The 25,843-nt window shown below is 44.2% G+C and overlaps 1 protein-coding gene across 2 annotated transcripts; it reads right to left on the bottom strand.

Moving 5' to 3' along the window:
- Nucleotides 1-190: 190 nt before the first annotated feature.
- PCCB (propionyl-CoA carboxylase subunit beta) lies at nucleotides 191-25,643 on the bottom strand. Of its 2 annotated transcripts, XM_056358373.1 has the most exons (15): nucleotides 25,420-25,643; nucleotides 23,749-23,868; nucleotides 21,358-21,426; nucleotides 19,975-20,031; nucleotides 16,599-16,712; nucleotides 14,847-14,957; nucleotides 14,442-14,550; nucleotides 13,366-13,486; nucleotides 9,410-9,491; nucleotides 7,128-7,251; nucleotides 5,720-5,827; nucleotides 3,016-3,116; nucleotides 1,828-1,926; nucleotides 1,514-1,607; nucleotides 191-457 (listed from the first exon to the last, which is right to left on the bottom strand). In XM_056358373.1, the coding sequence occupies exons 1-15, from the start codon at nucleotides 25,612-25,614 to the stop codon at nucleotides 336-338; spliced, it is 1,626 nt and encodes a 541-aa protein (XP_056214348.1). In that variant the 5' UTR covers nucleotides 25,615-25,643; the 3' UTR covers nucleotides 191-335. The 2 variants fall into 2 exon arrangements, with proteins under 2 accessions (XP_056214348.1, XP_056214349.1); XM_056358374.1 differs by lacking the exon at nucleotides 14,847-14,957.
- Nucleotides 25,644-25,843: the final 200 nt, after the last annotated feature.

Raw genomic sequence — 25,843 nt, forward strand, 5'->3', positions numbered from 1 at the left:
GCTTCTCAGCAGTGAGAGGTCGCGGCAGCTCTGCCTGTGAGCACCTCCGGGGCTGGTGGAATGAAGGAGCCGAAGGAGCCAAGGGAGCACGTGACCTTGCGTCATTGCTAACAGCTCACCCGCAGCAGCCACTGCACACTGTGTTGATTATTAACCCACCAAAAAGGGTTTAAACCGGTAAGACCCCGAATTAAATGAGATATGTACTAGAATTTATTGATGGTCACTAGCAAAATGAAAATGAAAAGAAATATTCCCATTGCAGAGTAGGCCTGCACTTAAAACAGAGAGTATTTGTGCCACGTCCTCCAGCATGGCCAAGCCCCTCTGCACACTCACAGCGGGATATTAGCATGTTTCTTCCAGGGACTGCTCTGTATTTTACTGGCCAGCACATCCAGGTCATGGCAGATGCGCAGGCGGGTGGTCGAAGGTTGGATGATATCATCGACAAACCCTGTAAAAAACGAAAAAAAAACAACCCTGAGAAGCCATGAAGAGTTTGCCTCTCAGCCTTCTATGTCTAGGTTGTAACGTAAATTAGCAAATCAAAACACTACTTGGCATAAACAGTTCACAAATTACAAATTAACTTAAGAAAATTTAAAATAGCCTGAAAAGCAAGTATTGCTGTGTCAATAGTTTTTTAATTAGAAACATCTGCTTTTTCAATTTGTGCAAAAGTCAGCAAGCCAAAAACTGTTCAGGAGGAGCTTTACTCACCGCGTACCACACCTGTTACTGCAAAGTTTTTGACATACCACCTCCCTCCATCTACTACTGTTACTCTGATTTAAAGGTTCAGCCGTGACATCCCTTGACTTTGCACGTGCAGGAGTCTCTCCCCCGGCTCAAACAGCGGTAACAGACAGAGGGGGCAATACTGTACCGAGTGGCTGTGGTGGAAGACAGCTTGGCTACATCTTCCTGGCTCTGTGGCACTATTAACAGGACTTAAATGAAGTACAAAACCAATCAACGGAGTAAGCCAGCATAACTGGAAACGGAGAGAGCCGACCCCAGAGTCTACAGAACTGCCTCACAGAGCGCAGCCAATGCTTCAAAGCCAGAAGTAAAATTCAGAAGTAAAAACAGTGGGGAAATTTACTCAGAAGAGCCCTGGGTAACATCACTGAACTGAACTAGCCTCTGTCCCTCTCTAATGGCCACTGGGCTGCATCTTGGACTGTCAAATAGATTGTCAAAGCACCTGTACTTTTAAGGGAAAGGTGGAGTTTTGAGATGCTTTCCAGTATGTACAAAATTAAAAATGGCCTTTTCAGCGCAGACCCTGCCTTTCACCAGTCTCCTTCCATCTGAAGATGTGGTTTGTGTCTAGATGTGTTTTTCTGTCACACGCACAAGCTATGGTTAAGCATTGCCTTTCTGATTCTGGTACAAATGTCTCGCCTAAATAACTTACTCGTTCGGAAGAAGTTTACTCAGTAGCTACAAACGTATCTATGTGCAATGGCAAACAAACAGGGGACCCAGCGTGTGAGATTAACCGTACCTCTCATGGCGGCAGGAAAAGGGTTTGCAAACTTATCCACATACTCGGCCTCTGCATCTGCCTCTTTTCCTCTGAAAATGATCTGGACGGCGCCCTGCGAAGACCAAGCCTACAGGTCAGTGACGGTCACTCAGGTGGTACAGAGGAAAGCCGTCTGCCCCACCAGCCCCTGCCCCCACACTGCGTACAGACAGGCGCGCCAGTACGCTGCTTCACAGAAAATGCCAGTTGTCTTTATGGTGCCAGGCCACCTCCGTGGCGCTGCGACGGCACTGATGGCTGCTGCGCACCAGCCTGAGTCAGCCTGCGTTTACCTTTGCTCCCATCACTGCCACCTCCGCGGTAGGCCAGGCATAATTTGCATCTCCTCTTAAATGCTTTGAACTCATCACATCGTAGGCTCCCCCGTAGGCCTGGAACAAAACCCAAGGGATTAATTATTGTGAAGTGCCCTCGCAGCACCAAGAGCCTACATTCCTCTCGCAGCTTTTACTATTCCAAAGACATGCGAGTGGGGCTAAATTGTACCTGAAAGAGACCACGAGTGTCTCCACTTTGCTACAACAATCTCCCAAGACTAGGTGTCTCTTCAGCTAGAAGCACAGAAGAGCAAGGACGGGGACTGTTGGTAACCAAGACCATTGTTGATGGCAGGGGGAGAGGAATGAGTGCGTAGCTGGAACAGCAGAGGCCTCAACCTGCGCCCTGCACATGCACGCAAACAAACCAGCCAGCATGCTTCTGGGCTTCCCTGGCCAGGGAATGCAGCACTCGGCCGCTGCAGTGCTCCACTCTGGTACTGGAAGTGGTCCAGACAGCCGTGATGAACAGACACTGCAGAGCCAGCTGCAGCACAGTCCGTTTCAAGGCATTACTGAAAACTAAGCAAGGCTGCAAGCCCTGGGCACCAAAGGATGGCAACAATCAGAAGTATAGGGTTGGGAAGAAGGAAAGTTTTCTTTTCGCTGTGATAAGTTTTCAACTTATCAGAAAAACAAGCAAGAGGGGCAAACTAGCAAGGAAAAATTAGACTATAGCAAAAGCATATGGAAGAAGAGAAACCACGTGAGCGTTAAGCCTGCAGACGCAGCAGCAGAACAATAGAGTCGGCACTGGTTTGGGAAAAGGAGACTGAAGTGGCAAGAATTGAGACGGAAGCTCTGGTGTGTGCAAACAGATGGCATGGACCTCAGCAAGACACGCTGGGGGACAGAGGACAAATACTTGACTGAAGGCATTCCAAGGAGAAAGCAGAGAGCAGAAACACGCAATTTCAGAGGAGTGCAGAGACAAAAGGAATGAAGGAACTGAGGTAATAGTCTGAGAATAGAAGACACGGCCTCTTGTAACCTGACGACGAGGTGTTACCAGATGGGACAAATGGAGACGTGACAATGACAGAAAGCACAAGTGGGACAGATGGACAAAGCTTTGCATAACTAAAATTGCTACTACTGAAGACAGGAACTCTAAAAGAACACCATGGAATCGTGCCAACTTACCTTTCTGGTGATGACAGTAATTTTAGGCACAGTTGCTTCTGCAAAGGCAAACAGTAGCTTTGCACCATGACGTATGATTCCACCATACTCCTGAGCTGTACCTACAAATGACAGATTTTTTTTTCACTCCAGGGAATTCACAAAACCACTTCAGCAATTGTCATCATCCGTTACCGGCAGCAAACTTCACCACCACCAGCGCTATGTTAACGTCCAGGAGAGGGTAATACCAGGCAATGTCCTCCATACAACACCGAGCCACTCTGTGAAAAACCTCTCACCAAAAGCAGCCAATGTTTGCATTTAAGGTCACACAACCAGAACACTCACCAGATGGTACCTTCCTAGGAACAAAACAGTTACATCGTTTTCAAGACTCCAGATCTGACTTGCAGTGAAAAACACAACCTAGATTCACTTCCCCAGAAACCCGCTCTTCCAAACACCTTTTTTTCCAGACCATATGGAAAAGCAGCTTAGCTGCTATACCACAGACCTGTCCTAGCCTTCCTTCAAGCAAGTCCGAGATGATGGACCTTAAAAGACTGAGCATGAATTCCTCTACAGGAGTTCTCACAGCAGGTGCTTTTGGAGCATGCTCATAGCAGCGAACAGGAACATAAGCCATCCCTGTCACAGGGCGTTCAGCACCGTTCCACCCCACCCACAGGCCTAGCTGGCTTCACGCAGCAGCAGCAACTTTATTTCTAGGATTTCTGACCATCAGACCACTGGGCAGAACTCTACAGTTGTTTTCTAGCAGTTTATCCACCTACTGACTTTTGCTTTCAGCACCTGAGATGAGATAACCTCTTAGAGTACTTTGGGATCTTTTTAATGGATGACTTCATTTTTTTTAATGTAAGATTTGAAGTAAAAATTCTTTTGTGAGGTTTATTTGGTAGTCTTGTTTGGTGGCTCAACTTTAATGCTTCTCCCCAAGCATAATCTGAGTGTCTAGTAATTTATGCCTATACTTACAAATGTCTCCTCTCAGCTGCCGTTTCACTTTTCACTTATGTATTTCCCTCCAGCCAGTGGGACTTGTCAAGGCCACAGAACCTTTCCAGCAGCAGAAATCAGAACAGCTGTGTCGTCTTATCCCAGAAGCAGTCTGAATGCAGCTGGGACGCTCAACCGAGACCCCGAGCTGGGGGAGCACACAGACCCCGTCATCCAGCCACAGCCTCAGTTTCAATGCACACTTAGAACAAGGTAGCCAAGCACCTGAAATGCTTCAAGCGTAAGATCAGATCATTCAAGTATTATTTGAACTATTCACACTGTCACCCACGGCCAATTAACACAAACTCTTTTCTAGCCATAGATTCAGTCCCAAACCCATGCTAAAGATGCGTTTGGGTCACTAACACTGTGAGATGTTTGGTACATCTGTGTGGGCCCATGTGACAGATTCTTTCTTCTTCTGTACTGCACAGGAGTTGTAGCGATCACCACCCTCAGAGTTACTCAAGCTGAAATTTCTAATGTTCATGTACTGATCTTGCCAAAACTCCTTAAAATACAACAGTTCAGGATCACTCTCGAGCCTCAGGTCTCCCTAGATTTCTCTGCTTTTACTTATCTTCCATTCACCTACTTGCAAACCAACATTCTGTTGTGCATTACTGTGACTACTTTTAATTGGCCACATGGAAGTAGCTTTGTTCTTGGATTCTGAGCAACTGTCCATATCTAGATTCCTACAGTGGCCGCTGGAGCGGCCTGAGCCCCATCAGGCAAGGAGGGTGCATCCTACAGCAGGAGAGAAAGGAGAGAGAGCAAGAGGGAAGAGGAAGGTTCTGTTAAAACACGATTACATTGTATTGAAGTAAGAATGGGAATGGTGACAGTGACGTTTTAATGCTTTGACAGCTGTACAGGCCTCGAGGGAAACCTTGGTTGATACAGCAGTATATTGTTTTATGAACCTTATATATACAACCGTATATATAACCTTATATTCAACTGTATGAAAGACTCAGGATGTTTATTGGTGTAACATTTCTATTCCTCTCACAATCTGTTTTCTAATAGGTCATTTTAACGTTGACTGCTTACAATAGCCTATGCTGAGAAAAAGTCTAATCTCGGGCCTTTCCTTACCGATTTACCTAAAGCTTCTAAATCATGGACATCTTTATCTGAAAAATGCCTTGGAGCATGGCAGAACCTAGACTTTCAAAGATGCAGAGAGCAGGGGTGTGTATAACTGAATCAATGGCAACCAAGGACATTCTTTTTTCCCCCCTGTAGCTTCCTCATTTACACATTTGGGCATTAAGTACAGCAGGTCAGACAGTTTCTGTTGCTGCAGCGAAGCCTGGGTAGCAATGCAGGCCTGTTGGTTCAGTAACTCCGGTGCCGAGCAGGTCTGGCTGGAACACATCTTCACTGTGCCCTCAACTGCCGCTGCTTTGGCCCTCTCCTCAAGCAAGCCCAGTGAAGTTCTGTGACCTCACAACACACTAATAGCATTATTGGGGGCACAGTGAGGCACTTATTTCTTTTTCCTGCAGTTTCTTGCGTATTTCAATATCCTTTTGTGATGACCACTCAGAGTTTCTGTCCCAAAAAAGCAGGATTTAAAAATCTGGCTTGTTTAAAATCTACTACAAGTAAAGGTCTTTTCACAGATTTTTAAGATGGGTCTTTAACACCACCACCACCCTGCAAGGAGCTGAAATGTAATGGCAAGGCATACCTGGCAAAAACCCAGGAACGTCCACAAAAGTAATCAGTGGTATGTTGAAAGCATCACAGAAACGAACAAAGCGGGCTCCTTTCACTGAAGAATTTATGTCTAAGCACCCTAAAATTAAGAAAACAAAGTGTTTACAATTTTTGTGGTCTGCTAATGGCAGTAATTCAAGGCAACTCAAAATCACACTCCATTTTGGCTGTATTGTCGTCTTAAAACAAAACAAGCACTTATCTGCCAGTAATATGGAGTAATGTGCCATGAAGTTTTGCTGGTTTAGAACCAAGATTAGAGTACAAGCTACATTCAACAGGCACTCGTTTTTCTGAGCGCTGTTTGTAGAGACTTTCTATCCCCACAAGTTTAAATATATTCTTGTAATTTAATATATTTTTCTGTAAATTTTCTCTTCATTGATATTTTTCAGATCAGTCATATTGAAAGGCTATAGAGTTCTCCATTAAAAACCAAAAAAACCTCAAAAAAATCCATTAAATGGCCCACTATGAGAAATATAAGCATTTCTGGTAAACATGCTGCAAAGTATTTCTCTTCTGGTTTAGTGCCATTTAGAATTATGTGTTATTATATTAAACTGAAACACATTTTGTATAAAAGCATCTGTGGAATGTTAAAATCAAGAATATTAGAAGACTAAAGTAATATGAAAGCCTGCTAATACCTTGATAGTCATATCTTGTAAAGATTACAAAAGAATAAAACATCATACTGGGTCATCTGTTTTTCCCAAACAAAAAGGCACAAATATTAAAAACAAGGAGCAAACCAGAAAGTTCTGATCAGTGAAAGTCACTTCAGAAATTACCTAGGTAAGGAGAGAAAGCAAAATCCCTCGACAGTTCAAAAAGGTGATCTTGGCTGTAGCTACATGTTGTACCTCCACACCCAAATGCTCCGAGTTCAAGAGCCCCACCTGTGTATGTCTGGAAGCTCTGCACTGCTCTAGCTATAGCAAGCTGACAAAAACCTCACCCTACGGAAGAGTTTTAGGCATTTGAATGCTGTGGAAGTAAGTCTGCAGTTCCCGTATTATGCTTAATCCAGTTAATCACAGGCTGCTGCCAACTAAGTGGTGGTCTTCCACCCACCCCACTCATGTGCGCCTACCGCTCCGCTTGTGCTGGATACAGTGGTCATTGATCTCCCTGCGAGCAAGACCACCTTGCTGATCCACTAAAGAAACAAACTGTTTTTCAGTTTCACAACTCACAGCTGCATTACAATGAGATTCAAGACAAAGGAAGCAGTAGAAAAACCAGCGCGAATGAGCGGAGGGACCGTGCAAAACAAAAACAGCCTCACAGCCTTACACAGCATGCAAAAACCAGATGTAACAGAGAGGAGACAGTGTTGACAAGTTTCGCACTGGACTCGTACAGCCAACTCTAACCTGATGCTACTTTGGGTTGGTTGCCCACTATCCCGACAGTTCGGCCATTCATCCTGGCAAATCCAACAACAATGTTTCTGGCATAGGAAGGCATGATCTCGAAGAATTCCCTCTCATCAGCAATCTGCAAGGGTGAGAGTTGGGCAGAGCCCATATGAGGACAGACAGACATATGTGTATTTATATACACAGGCAAACACACCATCAGTTGTGTTAGTATCAGAACTTTTAAAACATTTTGCAATTTAAACAAAAAAAAAACACACACAAAAAAAAACACCAGGAAAGAGACCATTCCATCTTCTTTGCAGCCTTCATGCCAGGTATTAACTAGTGCTGCACTTATTATCAAAACTGCCACTTAGGCAATCTATCAGAGAACATCTTTATGACATATTTATTCCTCCATAGTGAGCCTTTTTTCCTAGCTTGTAACATTAAAACTTCAAATCAGATGTTAAGAACTCCCTTCTCGCAACTTAATTATTGGCAGACTACATTTTTAAAGAACAATTTCCAGTGATAAAAAGCAAATAGTACTCCACAGAGCTCAGAAACTCTCCAAGACACGTTTAATAAATACTCTTTCTCTTTGCACGTTCAGAGCACTTCATTAACAGAGGCCAGGAGAGCTGGCTCTGCTGTGTCCATCTCCCCCGGCCACCAGCAGTGCACACAGTAGAGAACGGACAAACTTTTATCTGCAGCAGAGGAATGCACGCACTACATCAAACATGTCTGTCTGGAACCACAACTCCTCGGTAGCTGCACTTCTCCCTGGGGTTGAAGTTCCAGCATGTGTTCTGCAAAGTGACATCCGCTGGTGTATAAAGCGGTATCAAAATTCACATGTTCAAAAGAGATCATAATTACACATGGAGCAGTAGCGACACCTATACATGGCTGCCTAGTGTTTCCTACTAGAATTCCATGTTTTCAGCCCTTTATGAGAACTTTGCCTATACAGACTGCAATTTGCCAGCCATTTCTGGGACTGTGGCACAATGAGAAATTGTGAAAAATTTATTATTAAAGTAGTTTTATTTCCTTCCTTCATGCTTCTCTAAGTCTGTGAGACTTCAGGGTTTTTTTCCTAGTTCAGATTTTTTTTAAAATGCCAGCTTTTAGAACAGGTAGTGCTGAAATTCAGAATGGAAGAATCCAGAGAATAAAAACAGCCTGAGCTTGCTTTCTCCACTGAAGTTAGTCTAAATGCAGCCAGCTGCAAAGCGCAACGTGTTAGCTGAATGAGCGTGTGGGGATAGACAGTCAAATAAAACAGCAGAAGGGAGAAGTTTGTAAAGGTCCTACAAACACAGCCGAACTCCCCCCACACATATGTGCTGCCCGCTGTGAAATGGAGTTACTCCTAGCTTCGGCATCCACCTAAGAACCCCGGGTCGTCTGCCATTCCACATCCCTGTGATAGAAGCAGCAGCTGGAAATTTTAATACTCAAAATTCAGACTCTCAGGCTGCTCTACAGGGGGCTGTAGCAGTTTCATGTGATAAAACTTCTTTTACAGCCATGTTCTCTGCCCAAGCATTTATAATGTATTCAGTTGTTAAAACTGGAAAAGTGAAGCACTCAATGTTAGGCAAGAGGATTACCAGCATTGCCTAGGCTGCTTTAATAAAACCTCCATCATTTATAAATTGCAATACTGGCTTTCAGGTTCTTTTTTTTTTAACTAGTAAGATGTTTCCTTCCCTGCCACCCTGCCAGGAGATCTGCCTCAATGAAACTTCTAACATCGGACTTTCCAAGCTTCTGAGTCCTTGACTTGTGATTTAAAAAAAAAACAAAAAAAAACCCTCCTGTACTGTCTGTGTATGTTATTGTCTCTTAGAATAAACAGGGAAGGGTAAACCTTTGGATGCAGCCTATGTAGTTTATTACCTCTTATAAAAAAGTGACCAAATTGAAGACAGTAATAACAAGGTGTGGGTCGGGGGGCAAGTGAGAGAACTCAAGGCAGGAGAGGATTTCAACCCCAGAGAGAAAACTGACAGACAGCATCTTCCAGCTGTAGTTACACATGCAGCATATGAAGATGCATCCTGAAAACAAATCTTAGAATTCCTTTCATATGCTAAAATCTTTTTTTCTGCAGTTTTTGTGGCCCCTTCATTCACAGCTACTACACAGGTAAAAACAGTAACTTGTGAAGACTGAAAAAAACTTACCCTTGGTGCCATTCTATTGGTTTCTTTCAATTACTTAAGACACAGAATATAATATATCCACATTAATTGCAACAACGCTCACACCAGCAGACTTACAGAGTGTATGATGTCCAGCATATCGTAGGCTTTAGTAGATTCAGTTGGGACAACCGTGTCCAGCTCAGGAACCAAACGGTCACTGCAGAAAATAAGTAAGTATGAACAATAGTTACTGATCAGATGAACACCAAGACCAAAAAAAAGAGTTGCACCTCTCAGACACTTCATGGAAATGCTTCTCAAATACGGGGAGAAGGAACAGTCCTCTTCGTCTCAGCCAGTTGTGCCTCAGGCACTGAGCCCTGTGCAGCAGGAAGACTAAAGCCCAACTGATCTCGTCCTGAAGGAGACAACTCCTCGACAGGCACCTGTGCTTAGGAAACCATCTCCTGGAAATACATTTTCTCCTCTTTGAAAGAGCCCAACATCAGGCACAGGGGATAGTGGGGGAGGTGAGAGAGCATGCTGCACAGGGCGCTGAGGCCACGGGGGCACAGCTCAGCCGTGGCTGGAAGGACTGGGTAGAACAAGCATCAAGGCGGCAAAAGCAAAGAGCCTGCTTGGCCGGCGGCTCCGGTCCTCGCAGCTGGACGGGCAACACAATTTCTCCCAACAGCAAAGTTTCCTGTCACATACCTGATGGACCGTGCAGACAAAGCTGAGGAGCTGCACATTTACAGCTCTGATCCCTTCCTTGCCCACGCTGTGCATCTGTGAATTTGAACACACTTGGCCATAGGAAAACTCTCCATGCTTACTTCCCCTGTCACCCAACAAGCGGAGCCTCATGGGTGGGGAAGCACATCTCTCTCGCTCCTTCAGTTTAACGGCTGTGTTTGAAGCGTCTTTATTGTTACTCTGCTTAACAGTGACGCATTCGTGTGGCGCTTTACTTTTAACAGAAATGCTGCCTCCCTGTTAGCAGCTGACACTACCAGTTACCTCCGTCTTTGATCATATTAGTTTCATTAAGGACCTACGAGTGTTAGCCATGCACTGGGCCTTTGGATTAATTCAGTCCCCCGGGGGGGGGCAGGGTGTGCGTGTCAATTTTTGGCAGTCAACACTGAGAAGAATTCAGGGAGTTTACAATTGTGCTATTCCATAAAAAAAATGATCTGTATTTGTTATGAATGGTGTTTCTGTGGAGTTGTTACTAAATTACTATTTTAACAATGCCGTGATTTAGTGCACTTAAAACAAGACAGCACAAGGTTCTAGACACCCAATTTAAAACCAAAGTGATCTGCAGTTTGTCAAAATCAAGACAAAAACTAATAATGCAAGGCCCACAGCTGTCTCTGTGCTCCCTCACATACACAGGACCAGAGAGGCACAACTCCCTGCCGAGAGGGTAAGAGATACATCTATTAATAGAATAAAACTAACAGCAACACCTCCAAGTATTTTTTCCACATGATTAAGAGTATCGCATGTAAGTATTTTCATAAAATGATAAAATGAAACCTTAATCTGATAAAAGCAACCACTTTTAGCATACTAAAACCCCAAGCTACAGAAGATTCTAAAACTTTTTCTTGTCCATAAAGTAAATGTGAATGTGCTCTTAAGTTCTGGCCACTGCCTGTGGTACTCCAAAGGACAGGGGAAGTGGAAAAACGAAATTACTGCTTGCATAAATTCTGTGCTGTACAGTACTGAGGGAAATTACAACAGCATTAAAATAAATAACCATCATCCAAACGAAGACATTACGCAGGATACCACAGGTTGGAAAATCTCCTTCAAATCATCACAGATAAAGGACAACGGAGCTTGCCAGTCAAGTCACTGGACTTAAGAGGCTGAGAACTGTGTTTCTTACAGATCCCACTTTTCAGGAAGGAACTGCTGCTCATCATCAAAGCAGTCACATCTGAAGCTTGCCACAGTTTGAGACACTCTCACCCAGATCGATGCTGGGTTTTGTTCAATACAGAAGTGAAACTGTACTCTGTTACCAACAATTGATAACAACCTCCTCCAGGAACTTGTACAAACACTTAAGGCTTTTGAGGAAACAGAATTTGTTTATAGGCAAAGACTATAAAGGTAAACACAAAGGTGAAATCACACCTTACACTATACCAAATGCAACGAACAAGACACCTGTCAAAGGCAGGGGACATAGTCACCATCAGACAACTTGGAACTATAAGGAACCTTCTAACTCCAGAACGCAGGTCACTGACACAAAACTCAAACCGACAGAAGTTTCAGCAACCAAGACTGACATTTTTCAACACCACAAAGAACCCACCTACCCAGAGAAAACAAACAAAACAAAACCACCCCACCAAATTCTGGACTTAACAGTGAATACAAAAGTATATTCTATTTAATTTGCATTATTCGTGGCGAATTTTGGTGGTGTGAAAATGAGTAAGAACAAAATTAGAGGAATGGGCTTTGACTGGAGCAGCGGTAAGGATCAACCACATCAATCCAAAGCAAAAGGAGTATTAGGTGTCAATATGTCCAGGTGAAATAATACCAATATAAGTGTTAAGACCACAAATGGGAGGAATACTGGAGACACTGCTATAAAAACAGGCAAATTTAACAAATAATCAGTCTTCACGTGTATAAAGACTACTAAATTGAAGTTATTAGTACAATTAGTGCATTTATTATACCGTGATCCTCTAATAATGTATCTGGTGCCACGTAAAAGATTATCTCCCTTAAAAAAATAAAGAACTAATTTCTTACATAAAGTAGCTACAACGTAACCGACAGCTTCTCACAAGAATATAAGCCATGATAAAATACATTGATTAAAAAAAAATGTTGCCTCTGTAATGACATTAAAACACCCCTATCAAGTCTATAGAGGGTGATTATCCCAGTACAATTTTTGAATGCTTAGAAAGAACATGGTAACTTCAGAGATAATCCAGAAAATTTAGCAAATAATGCAAGAGATTTGCTTTGGTTTGTCACTATCAAACCAGAACAGTCTTCCAGTTTATTTAATAAACTCCTAAAGACCAACATCTTGGAAAAATTTAGGACCAGCAACTAACCGACCTGTCTGACCATTCTCTAAAAGCAGCTAGCAAATTTATTTCTCTAATAGTAAACAATGTATTTCAGGTACCAGAGCAGTGATTTGTGAAATCCATCCAAATAAACCTCCTCACACAAATTGTTCCAAAGACATTGCAAAGCACAGTGAAGCGTGAAGAGATAACCTCCCCATGGTAAAATCTTCATGTGTGTAAGAACCACGAGACACACATCACGCACATCTACAGAACCGAAAGGAACACATTCAGGCTGCTCCCATACAGGAGAGGGCGACAACCCCTTATGGGTTCCCTACAGAAAGGGCTGAGCTGGGGCTGCAGCAGGACCTCAGGTCAAAATGCTTCCACTCCCTTGACATTCTCTGTCTTTAACACTACTAGCACGGCTGTCTACTCAAACCGTCCCGTGCTGGCACTCTGGCTGTCCCTCCAGCTCCTGGAAAAGTTCTCTGATCAAAGTCCAGACAGTTGCTGGTTTTCCCCTCCTGAAGTGAGTGAGCCCTTCCCTTGTCATGCTGCCAGCTACACGGCGCGCCTGAGAGACAAGTGCCAAGCCATGCAGCTTTCTGCCTCCTTGGCTTCCTTGGTGCTGCCCCACCTCTACCCTTAGCACACAGAACTTACCCAACAGAGATGTAACTGACAAAGAAGGGCAAGTTCTCCCCACTCGTGTTCACTGTGCTATTCTGCCTCACTTGTCTCAAGAGACTGTGACAGCCCATCTGTACAGAGATTACTTCTCCCCATATTCTGTACACAGCCTGCGTAACTTTTCTTTCAGAAAATAAAAAACCCGAGATCTAACAGTGAGCATGTATGTATGTACACATGCATGCTGAAACACTTTGCATATTTACACACCACAATGCAGAATTACCAGCCAAGATCCCAGGCACAAAACACTTCTCTCTCATGCTCCTCGAGTCAGATAAGCCATGAAATTTGGTGGTCAGAGACCACAGATCACAGCCAGTCTCCTCTTACCTGGGATCATGGCATTCACAGACTGGTGCTGGATCACGGTTGCTAAGAGGTAAATAATTAAAGAACTCTCGGAGGTTAAGTAAAGCATCTATATCATTCTCAAAGGCTCTGTGCGCAACTCCTGGAAAGAAACAGTTAAGCAGTTATTGAAATTATTTTAATTTTGCAGCTTTTCATTTTCAAGTATGTACCCATAAAGATACAGAGAAGTAACAGCAAGAGTTTTTAAACCTGAGCTATTAACCATCAGGAGTTTTAAGCCACCAAATCTGACCAGCTAAAAACATCTAGAAAATGTGTGGCTGTATCAGACTTCCTCCTTAACAGGCCTGGATTATTGATCTCATATTTAAAATAACATAAAGGGGTTTATCAGCTATCACAGACCTAGAGCTGGATCCCAATCTTCTGCAATTCAATCAAGGTTACTGTGCCGCACTCAAGCTTTGGACTACAAGTTCTTTTATAAAGGCTGGTGCTGAGCAGTGTCTCTAGTTGTGGTTTTGGTTCGTCACCAGTTCCGTTCACATACCATTTGAGATCCCACAGTCATTTCAAGCCTCAAGAAGATTCATGAGTCACCAAGTTTTCCCAGATGGGGTGTGGGGGGGAACCCACAACAGCGCTTCATCTCACATTGTCACTCGGTTTATAGTTAAGAAGTTCAGTCAATCATGTTAGTAAGCAAACAAGGGGTTGTTAACGAATATTTCAACCCACGTAAATGTCTGGACAACAAACAAAAAAACCCACACCACCCCAAGCCTGCTTTGCTAAGCCCTGCCCTCTGTCAATCTTCCCACTTCTAGAATCTTTTGTGGATTTGCTACTTTCTCTTCCAAATCCCAGAACTCTGCCACACTCCCATTTCCCCTATTTTGTTTTCCATTACTAAAAAGGACCGGCAAGAGAGCCCCTACACAGGGTAAAATCATCTGCTTAAGTAGTTTTATCACTTCGACTGAAGTGACGCTTGAGTACAAAACTGCATTAGACAATCAGCTGTTTAGCCAGAACAACTATGTCATTTACTTTAAAGAACAATTAGTATGTTAAGTGAACTACCCAGCTCTCACCGGATACAGTAGTGTGTGTCTTTGCACCCCCGAGCTGCTCTTGGGTGACATCTTCATTGGTAACAGACTTAACTACGTCCGGGCCAGTGATGAATAGATAGGATGTATCCTGGGGGAGGGAAAAAAGCAAAACCACACAGTAAATGCTACAACCAAGCTGCAAAAGCTCCTAAGGGGAAGTCACAGCCTCTAGACACTTTCCCCAAAATAAGAATACAGTAGAACATAGGGGAAAATTTCTTAAAATTCCTTAACGTATTAAATTAAAAATCCCTCAAAAATGCAATTGCATCGAAAATACAATTATCCACAAGTTACTGGGGAAGTTTCTCTTGATTTTTCATAAAATCAGCTTAATCCATCTGAAAAAAACATCCTTCATGCAGGGTCAGTTTGCACCCTCACCTTCACCATGAATGTGAAATCGGTCAAAGCAGGCGAATACACAGCTCCACCAGCACAAGGACCCATAATGAGGGAGATCTGTGGAACTACCCCAGAACACAGAACGTTTCTCTGCAATAGAAAAGACGTCTCGTTTTACCAAAAAAAGTGCATCTTTCGGTCTGAATTCTTGCAGAATCTGTGCAGGCAATCACAAACAGGAGAGGACAGCTTATTTTATTTGCTGGGAGATAAATAAGTATCTGTTGAGAATGTCTTGGTGCAAATAGAACCAAAATAATTTTGTTGCTTCCATTTTGCTTCTTTCTGTTCCCATGCATTCGGTTTCATATACCACGCAATGATGGCAAAGGAAGCGGGAATGCGTGACCTCAACAGATGCTGCAGGGGCAAAAACTTCACTGAGCCTGGAGTGCCGGGAAGTGTACGTAGCTGAAACTTGAACATACAGGTACGTTTATCGCTCAGAGGCAGCAGTAAGCTTTACTAACAAATTGTGTCAAAGATTCTTTTAAAATCAGATTCCTGCATCAGCTTGAGTTTTACACAAGGGTGAATTACTGCTGTCCACCAACATGGATGGCATGGTGTCCAAAAAAAATGTTTACATTGCTCATTGCTCAACTGGATTACAACCAATTTCTGTAACTTCAATGTATCATCCCAGATTGCGCTGATCCAAAAGACTGTTTGCTCTAACTAACTTGTTATCCCACATGCTCACATTCCTACTGAAAGCACAATCACGTTTATGTTCTGTGCGCTTACTTTAAAGCAATGTGTTTCGTTAGGCATATAAAATAACGTCATTCCTGTGAAAAAAAAACAATCAGTAGCACATCTAGAAGAAACAGTTCTTGCATTACCCACAAAAATACTGTAGAAACGTGAACCTTTCACCCATTCAGTAAGTACTGGACATCCCCAAACGGTAACATTTGTACTGCATACTATTCTTTGAACAGAAACATCTGACTTGCATCTTTTTTTTCTCACCTCCCACCCAAAAAAAAAAAAAACCAAAACCCCCATTTTTTCCCCCCACCTTGACAACACAGGCACTTGGTCCTTCTGATCTGAGTTTCTCAAGTTTTCTTCAAGTGCATAGTGTCTGAGTTAGTTTAAGTCCCTCTTTCTGCAGTGGAATTCTTTCTTTCACCTTTTATCAGCCCTATTGAAAACAAATCTGCTGTGTGAAATTCCTAACATGTCTGTATTTCAGAGACGCGGGGACAGCTGGTGGTGGATCACAACCATCAGTCACCTCACGAAACACTCTCTGAACTACAGCATGCCCACCTGTCTCAAACACTCGAGAAAAATTACATCCCACACACAGGCAACCTATACGTCAGTGTAAATCTGAAAGTTAAATAGTTGTTTGGGATTTTCTTCCAATTAGGTAAATTGCCTATTCTTTCATACTTGTGACAGATCTCACTATATAGCGCGGCTCCTACAAAGCTTTTCGTTGGACCACCGTGTTTTACAAGGCCCAGCATTGCCCATGTTTAACACATGGGTAAATGGAACTAAGTGGTATGGTAGTTTGCCCAAAGCCAAGAAGAGAACCAAGGAGGCAGTCCAGGTCTCACAAGCCCTCATATATGCTGCTTTATCCACCAGGTAACACTGGCTGAAATAGGACGATGATAACCTAAAAGTTGACTTACAAACACCGACTTAAGTAAAGGAAGACTTTGTCCATCTTTGTGGATGCCAAGCTTCCGGGTCATCCAGCAGCCTACTTACCAAAAATATGTCTGCATAGCCTGCCAAGGACTCCACTCCCTCCTGGATACGGGCTCCTCCAGAGTCATTCAGCCCAATCACGGGTGCTCCAACCATGGCAGCTTGATCCATGACCTAGTGATGAATACAAACTCCTCATTATTGACCTAGCTAAGCTAAAACCCCAAAGCAACTAACTCCAAAATGCACACTCCCTAGAAAAAAATCCAAACGTGCCAGAATGTGAACTGCCTACACAGCACTCAGTTTCTGCTTCACTTGTATTAACTATCACAGTCACTAAGTGCTTACTGAGGTATCGTGTTTTAGCCTCCAGTCTGAATGAGTCAAAAGATACACAGTTAATCCCTCTCATGGTCTTTAATATTAATCTGCCCCACTAGCCATGCATCTCTGTACTCGCACTGCATTATCCAAACCCTGTGCTAAGTGACACTGCAGTTTGTGTCCAAAGGATCCAGCCACCTTTGTTCATAAAAGGTCTCAACTGCACCTTAAACATTCTCTCATATATGTCTAATCTGATCTTAGAAGTTTATTGCAGTGGTGATTGCATAATCTCCCTAAGCAGTATATTCTAATGCTTGATTATCCTTCTTAGAAGTTCTTTGAGAAGACTAAACTAAAACCTTTCCTCTGGAAATTTAGAAACGTTACTTCTTTCTTGATATACACTAGTCAGAGACAACAATTAACTACTACTTTGCCTCCACATTCGTAAACATTCAGGTACCTCAAATCTCCTTTCAGTCTTCATGTTTCCCTTCACGTTTCTAATGTAAGCACCATCAATTCAGTCACAGTTCTTTCTACATCCTATTTTCTAGACCTCTGATCATTTTGGTTACTTGCCTCAAGATCATACGCAATACTCCCAACAGAGGCTTAAGTGGAAGGAACTAATTCCTTACATTCCTTACATAAAATATTTCTGCTTATTGGATCCCAGTAAAATGTTTGCTGTTTTCATAACACTACAGCACCAGCATATTATGTCAAGATCTGCTTTAACATTTAAGACCCGCTTTTGCTTCTAAGTAGTTTTCTATAAAACTACACATTGTCAGTTATTCCCCATTTTGAATTTCGAGGTTGCTTTTCCCTGCCTGGTATTAGCCCTTTTTAATCATTGCCATAAAATTGTATCTTATTTCAGACAATCTTTAACTTCCTAAGATTTTTAAAACTTCAGTCCTGTCTTTCAGAGTGCTTGCAGCATCAGCCTTGAATTTTACATTGCCCAGAAACACAGCACCATATTCAAATCCATAGTATCTTAGCGGTACCAAAGCTCCAGCCCAAACATGAATCAGTGATAACTGTCTTGTTCTGGAGCGGCTTTGTTCCTACTTGCAGTCATTCCACGTAAAACAGGGGCTCTTCAGGCTTTGTGCCTGGATGTCCATGTAAAAGTTGAAATATTGTGGTGGCAGACACACTGAATGACTTTACAATTTAAATGCAATCTCACATCTAAAAACCGTCGCTGTGGATTGCAAGCAGGGGCTCTGTGAGGCAAGAGTGCCCTCGTTTACTTATGTGAACGTTACACAAGGCATTAGCAAATGCCTTATTAGAAATCAGCTGAGTTGACATTTATTGCTTCTTACTGGAAGCCCTGTTATGCTATGGGGACAGGTTAGTGAAAAAAGTTCACTGATGCATTTCGCTACTTTCCAGGGACTTACATATGGATTATTTATTTATTTATTTCAAGGCTTTTCCAGACACTGAAGTTCTTCCTAAAACACACATCGATATGCACATTCAGACTACTGAAAATGTGTTCATATATTTGAGACCAGACATTTTTTTGCCATACCAGTTTTTATAGGGAACACTGTCTTGAAACATGACATCATAGATGCACGTATGTAGGCTTTAAAGTGGTCCCCACCACAAGCAGGCACCCATTAATCCCAAAAGACCCACACTAAGTCTCTGCTGCTTCACAGAAACCATTACAAGCATTTCATGTGGTCTGAAAGACCACAAGGCTCTTCTGCAAAAGTAACCAGCCCAGACCTACCCAGCTTGGATCTTTGCTGCAAGATGCCAAATACTGCTACCTCTCTGCAGCTCCAGGAAAAAATCCCAAATGGGAAACAATTACCACCAATGGGGCGGATCTCCAGGAAAGCACCTTCACTTCCATGTTCCGTGACATTTTACATTCCTTATGCCACCGATAAGGTTGGCAGAAGCTAAGACTGTCTCTCTTAAAACAGATTTCTGCTTCCCAGAATGTGGCCTAAGAAGAACTAAGAGAAGCGAGACACCACACCACCCAGAGCCAGTCTTTATGACCTCTCCACTGCCCAGGCTGCAGCCTCAGACCCTGAGCCCCAAAGCAACCGATGCATCCAGAGCCTTCAAACTCCGGAGCCTACCACTGATGTTGATGCCAACCAAGAACAGTATCAGCTAGGAAGGACACAGGTTTTTGCTTTTTTTCTAGTTCTGCTATCAGCACTCTCCCTGCTTCTTTAGAAGTCAGAGATCAAAAAAACCAAGCAGAAAGGATCCCATCATTCCAGTACTATTACACGCCTCCCCAATAGAGAGAGACACAGCAAAGCTCCAATGTGGAAGGGCAGTATCAAGTCTTTCCTGATACCAAGACTTGGTATTTAATAATAACTTGGCCAAGCAGTTATTATCCAGTCCAAATTCTTTGTGTTTCTTAGTTTTACACCTCCTCACTGCTGAGAAGCCTGTGCCAAAAAGCAGTTATTTCCATCACAAAAAAAGGCCTTGTGCACCAAAAACCTTGTTTCTGATTCCACAGCAACAAGATCCAGGAAATCTTCACCAGCCCATACCACTAAACACTCACACATGAAAAGGTTCTTGTCCTCCCCACAACTGGGATTCAAACACCATCTTTTCCAGTGAGACAAGCAGACAAATCAGAATAAATAGCCACAAGTGCCTGATAACTGTTTATCTTCAGATTGTTCACTTGTTACATTTGCTTTTTATAAATATTACACACTTCCACATAGCACTGTTTACAAGAAAAAGTTTCTCCTGAGTCATTTCACATTTCTCCAGTAGACAATGGCTAGTTAATAAATACTTGTGCTCTGCAGGTCTCTTGTCTTTGGTAGCACGGTACAAAAGGCAACTTAATTCCAACAAAGTGTGTATTACTTGGAAAAGCTGTCTTATACTTGAAAAGCTTCCAAAGGGTACCTCTCTGCTCACCTGTGCTTTCACTTCTTAATTGACCTGAGGAGGCAGGCATTTTCAGGTTGCCATGGCATACACCAGAGTCCACTAAAGTCAATCACAAATCATATTCTCCAAAGTCATTAACGCAACAAATTGAAAAAAGGACGCTCACAATCTTTTGTTTTCTCCTATGCAATATTACCTTGCAGATCTTCTGGGCATGAGCTCCAGATAAACTGCCTCCAAATACTGTAAAATCCTGGAGGGAAAAAAAAATTTCAGATTAGGGAAAGAATCATTTCAGTAAAATGTCATAAAATGTTGCAAGTGAATAACGCAATCCTACAACACCCCATATTTGGTATGCTGGTCCAAAACAACTTGACTCCCTTAGTGCAGCCTGCAGATCAATCCTGTCCAATCCAAGCCTCCTTTACAAGGAAAACGATCTTTTATATGCATTTGCCAGTGGATTCCATGTTAAAATCACAAACTTACTATGCTGTCTTTGGGTTGTTGGTTTTTTTTCCTTCACAGAAACAGCCTCTCTTTCTACAAATATACGCTACTCTTTTATAGACATTGTCAATACTGAAGTAGTCTGGAGAAATTTCACCTGTGAGGAGGGTCTGTGTTCGGCTCCTATCTCATGTTCAGGCCCACATAACAGTGTCCTTCCTTGGAAGAACTATATATCCAAGTCAAAAAAGGCAGGGGGTATGACTCGCTCCAAGATCAGACAGCAATAGTCATTGTGGCCATGATAGCAAATTGAACAAAGGGTACTTTGTGGCCCAGAACAGAGAAGCAGTTACCAGTGATCTGAGAGAAAGCCTTTCTTACACAGTGTTAAGACTAACCAAGATAAATCTCTACCCATGGTGTTTCCTCTAAAAATGTTAATATAAAAAGTATATTCTAACATTAAAGTATCTATTTATATGCTGTCAACTAATCAGAGTTTGAACCTGAGAAACAATTCAAGGCTGCTAAAGTGCCCTCTGTCATAAATACTGCTCACTGCAATTCTAGTTGATGTCTCCAGCGAACAGCCCCCATTCCGTGGCCTGAAACCCAGAAATGGTTCTCAGGACCCGCAAAGCCCTCCACTGACACAGGTCTCCACACACCCGCAGGAACTCATCCACACACATCCAGCCGCAGGGACAGAGTCAACACTTGCAATTCCTTCAAGCACACGGGGCTCAGCGACTTCCCCATTAATTCACAACTTGATTATCAAAAATGTTTTGGGAGGACTCCTCCAGTCTCTCAGGGTATCAATATGCAATGATATTACACCGAAGTAATAACAGTTTGTTTTTTCCAAAACGATCCCACTGCCTCTGCATTCTTCACTCTTCTCATCTCACCCTCGTCACAACTGCAGCTATCACCCAGCGAAGTTTCTAGAAATGCTTTTTTGCTTCTTATCTGAAGGTGCCCTGCTTCCTCCCCCAGGATGTTACATCCATCTTATGCTTATTGGTAGAAGGTACACAGGTACATTACTACACTGAAATATTGTGAATTTATGTCAAAGGATAAGTTTGTGCTATTTAAAAACCAACAAGCAAAACCATACCTGACTGAAAACATAAGCCAGTCTCCCATTAATCCGTCCACGGCCAGTCACCACACTGTCTCCAGGGTACTGTATTAAAAACAGAATAAATTAATTTTAAATAATAATTTTTAAAATAATCAAAGCAGCAAAACGTCCACTAAAAAGCCACAAACTTATACTGAGAACTAAGTCAAAGCAAAGACCAATTCTCCAAGAGGCTGTCTTTCATATTTCCAGTGGGGGCTCCACAAAGATTCCCCCCAGCCCTAGAAAGGAAAACTTAGAGGTAATATCACATAGTAGTTGTGTATTAGTGTAAAGATTAGTGAATTTTGCAGTTTCCCTTCCAATTTCAGCACATCTGGAGTTAAAGCAAATCACATCCTTAAAAACAGGATGCACCTTTTATTAGGACCACCTGATGTTTTTGAAAGGACACAGCACACAATCCCTTCTTGAGGTATTGTTAAAGAAAAGAAAACAACCCTGGAGAAGTCAAAAAATATAATTACAGTCACCTGAAATACTTCAACTTGACCTGTCCCATTTTTCACCCTGCAAATAAGGGACGAAGAAAGAGCTGGAAGAGGAAACGGAGCCTGTGAATCTTAAAATCTGGTTATCTATGTTGTCTCACTTTTTAGTGAGGGAAACGTATACAAGTCTTTCAAGACAACAGTAGAAAAGGAGCTTTACTGGGCTGTAATAAAGGAATTCCAGGCACTTAAATGCTTTTTTGTGGTTTGATATTAAACAGGAAAAAAGAAAAAATGAAGAAAAAAAAAAAAAAACAGGCGGGGCCCACTCCAAGGGCTACTTATGCTCAAGGTTATCTGTTTTTGCAAGGTCACACCGCTCCGGGAACTCTTCTCAGCCTGAAGAGACGGCACTGCTACCAGCTCAGGAAACACACCTGTAGTTCCAGCCACTGTCTCAGACAGATGACTCCTAGAAGCCCAAGCAGCCTGCAGAGTGGCCTGGGTGTGGGTACAAGTCTTACCCTGCCTTCAGAAAGTTCGAGAAACTCAAGAGAAATTCAATGCTAAACTAGTATTCCAGCTCACGGGGCACAGTTATGTCATCTGTTGTCGAACTGCACTCTGCAAACACAATCTGCAGCTCACTGAAAGGTGAATTCTGAAGGACAAGGAAAAAATTAACTCTCTCATCACTCTCAGGACTTTGCTGCTCCTCCTGTCTTCAAAACCAGCAATTTTTTATCAGCACTGTGGGATGCAGCATTGAGTAGCGTGATGAGAGGCAACACAGTAGTTATCCGAGTTTGCTGGGGAACAGAGTAAAAAATTTACTTAAGAAAAGATGTTTGCTCCTATGCTCATTGAGAGGGGAGAAGGTCTAACGTGACATCCTCCCCAGCACCAAGTCCCATCAGTCTCCAGGCTACCAAAACGAAAACAAATCCTTCACCTTTGCCAGTTCCCAATGCCACAGCTGCTCACTGTGGAAGCCTGCTGATCCCTCCCTCATCCACACGATGCAGCCCTGCAACTTGAAGGACTGAAAACTCATGAACTGGTTTAATAACCACATGAACAGAAGTTGTAGTCATTGTGTGCAGCATGGGGCAGTGGTGCATGCTGAGCAGCTTCTCACCACACCCCAAACCAAAATACTCCGCAGCAAACAGGGCCTTTTGCTGCAGAGAGATTCACGTTGAACAGGCCCATCTGCACTAGCCACTGACACATCCCAGCATGTTTGCTGGTCCTTTCTGTACTAAATCTCAACAAAATACTTTTCCCCTGTAGTAATTTATCAGGCATCAATGTTATGGTGAGAGACTTTGAGGAGCCACAGATTTTCCCTCTACGTGATGAACTTCATGTACCACGTTGGTGTAGGATACATAACCATGTACCTGAAAACTGCATAAACAAGCAGATTGCAACTTGCTAACAGACCAGTATGAATGCCTGAATTTCCAAACATATCAGATTTTAAGGCCCTAAACGATTTTATGACTGTAATTTGGCAGACATAAGGATGGATCTGAGTTAATTCATCCTATAACTCTTAATGTTACCTGTAGGGAGGCAGAAGTATCTACCCATATTTGTTCTTCATATCTAACTTGACTGACAAAGTTGTAACAACCACGTTCTACAGCCTCCTCTATTATTTAAATTACAAATCTAACACAATATCCAGGGAGGTACCTGAGCCAAGCAGGTGACCTTATAAAAAAAGGTATCAAGTTTAGACAATGGAAAAGTAAACCACGTAAGCTGTTACATGGAAACTGAGAATGGTAAAAGGAAAATTGCAAAACAAATAAAAAGCTGAAAATAGTAAAAGAAATTACATGTCAGCAGAAGAGCCTACTTTCAGCCAGCTGGCTGGCTAATCCGCAGAGGAGTAAGAAACAAGAGTTATACGATATAAAACTACCTTATTCTTACTAGAGTCCATCCCAAAGTCAGAACATCTGTGTTCCACAAACATGTCATATTCATCAAAACTGTCAGGGTCCAACAGCAGAAGAATCCGTTCCCTTGCTGTCAGCTTTCCCTGAAATGGAGCAAGCAACAATTAATATAGCCATCAGGTGGTTCTGGCTCTGTTTACTGACCACCAACAGACCTGGTTTAATCAAACATAGCCTCACTTGATCTGCCACATTTGGCACATTAAGCAACTGCATGCCCCCAAAGCTGGAAATAGCCTATATTGTGATTATCCACCTTAAAAACAAGCGTAATGCAAGCCAGACTTTGAAAAGGCGGCTGACTACTGGAGCGGCAAGACCACAAGATAAAGGAAACAATCTCAGAGTCTTTTCAACAAGATATAATAGCATCACAGCTATTTTTGCCTACACATTTAAATGCTGCTATTAAGGCCTTTGTTCTATTCTTAAACATGGAACCCTTCCACAGCTGAACCAGTCCTTACCCACAGTTCAAGGCTCAATTCACCATGCTCGATATTTGACCACAGCAAATGAGAGGAAAAAGGAAATACGACAGCCTGCAGGGATTTTCTGACAAAATCCTTTTGTTCTTTTTTCTGTTGGGACACTGATATGGGCATAAGTAGAGAAAGGGCCAAGAACATAACTGACTGACCAGATATGCATGTCCCTTGCTCAGGACTGATGATGCCAAGCAGTAATACCTGACTGCAAAGTTCTTTGTCTCTTGACCTGCCAAACCAATGTTATTTCCAACCCAGGTAAGCATCTGTCTCCAAAGGTCAGGGCACCTGGCTTGTCTTCTTTATAGGGGACGGTGTGACCCTACCTCAACATGACGTTAAAACACAGGTCAGCTTCTCTGCAAAACTTCAGACCACTAGGTCAAAAAGTGCATGAAAATCAACAAGCGTAGGAAAGCCTAACGCAAGCCATGGATTCTATTTACATTTAAAATGCCGTAAGATGTTCGGGGCCCACCCACACGCAGAAATGCTTGTGTTTTGGTATGTCAGCGCCCTAAATGTAACGCGGTGAGCCTGTCCCTGGCGGGGGGGCACTGCTGCTGGGCGAGCCGGCCGCTGGCGGGAAGGGCTGTCACGGTCACCCTGATGCCTACACGCCATCGTGGCACCACCAGGTCCCTGCGTTACACTGAGAAGACATCCCAGCGAGAAACAAGAAGCAGGAAATCTGTACCGGCACCCCCTCAGCATGGCCCAGGTTCTGAACGGGAGAGGCAAGGGCCTGACAAGCCGGCGGCTGTCACCCTTCCCTCTGCCCCCCGCCACTCTGCTAGCTCGCTGCTCTCCGAGATCACCTCACATCGACCAGGCCAGCGTGAGGGGCCGGGCGGGCCGGCTGCCCGCCGAGCCGGTGAGGCGTTACCGCCGGCCCCGTGCCGCGAGGCGGGCGCTGCCTCAGGGCGGCTGCCAACGCCGCCTCAGCCGCGCCGCCGGCCCGGCCCGCCCGCCCCAGCGCTTCCCGCCCGCGGCCGCGGGAGGCCGCCTGCCCCCGCCCGCAGCACCGCTCCCGCCCGGCCCGGGGCCGGCGGCCGCCCCGTTAGGAGCCCGGCGGCGGCGGCGGCCCGGGGCCCGGCCGCGGGGACAGCGGGGAAGAGGCTCTTCCCCCCGCCGCCCGCTCCTCACCCGCTTGTGCTGGGCATCGATGCGGCCCTGCCCGCCGCCCAGCAGCGCGGCGCGGCGCTTCTCCTCGATGCGCTCGGGCACGGAGGGCGGGCGGGCCCCCGAGGCGGCCCGGTGCGGCCCCGGCCCCGGCCCCGGCCCGGCCCCGCGCAGCCGCGCCGCCGCCGCCGCCCGCCGCAGCACGCGCACCGCCGCCATGTCGCGAGCCCGCCGGCGGCGGCCGGAGCGGGAGCGGCGCCTGCGCGCGGGCCGGGCCCAGAGCCAGGGCGGGCGGGGGCACGGGCGGCCCGAACCGCGCCGGGCGGCGCAGGGGAGCGGCGGGCAGCTGGCCGGGCCCTGCCGCCCCCCCGGGCCCCCCCCGGCCGCCGGTTTTCTCCGGCCGACTGGTTAATGGCTCTTGCCCTTGCGCAGGGCGCTGTGCGCCGGC

This window comes from Falco biarmicus, chromosome 13, assembly GCF_023638135.1.
Source record: "Falco biarmicus isolate bFalBia1 chromosome 13, bFalBia1.pri, whole genome shotgun sequence".
In the NCBI taxonomy this organism is placed as follows: Eukaryota; Metazoa; Chordata; class Aves; order Falconiformes; family Falconidae; genus Falco; species Falco biarmicus.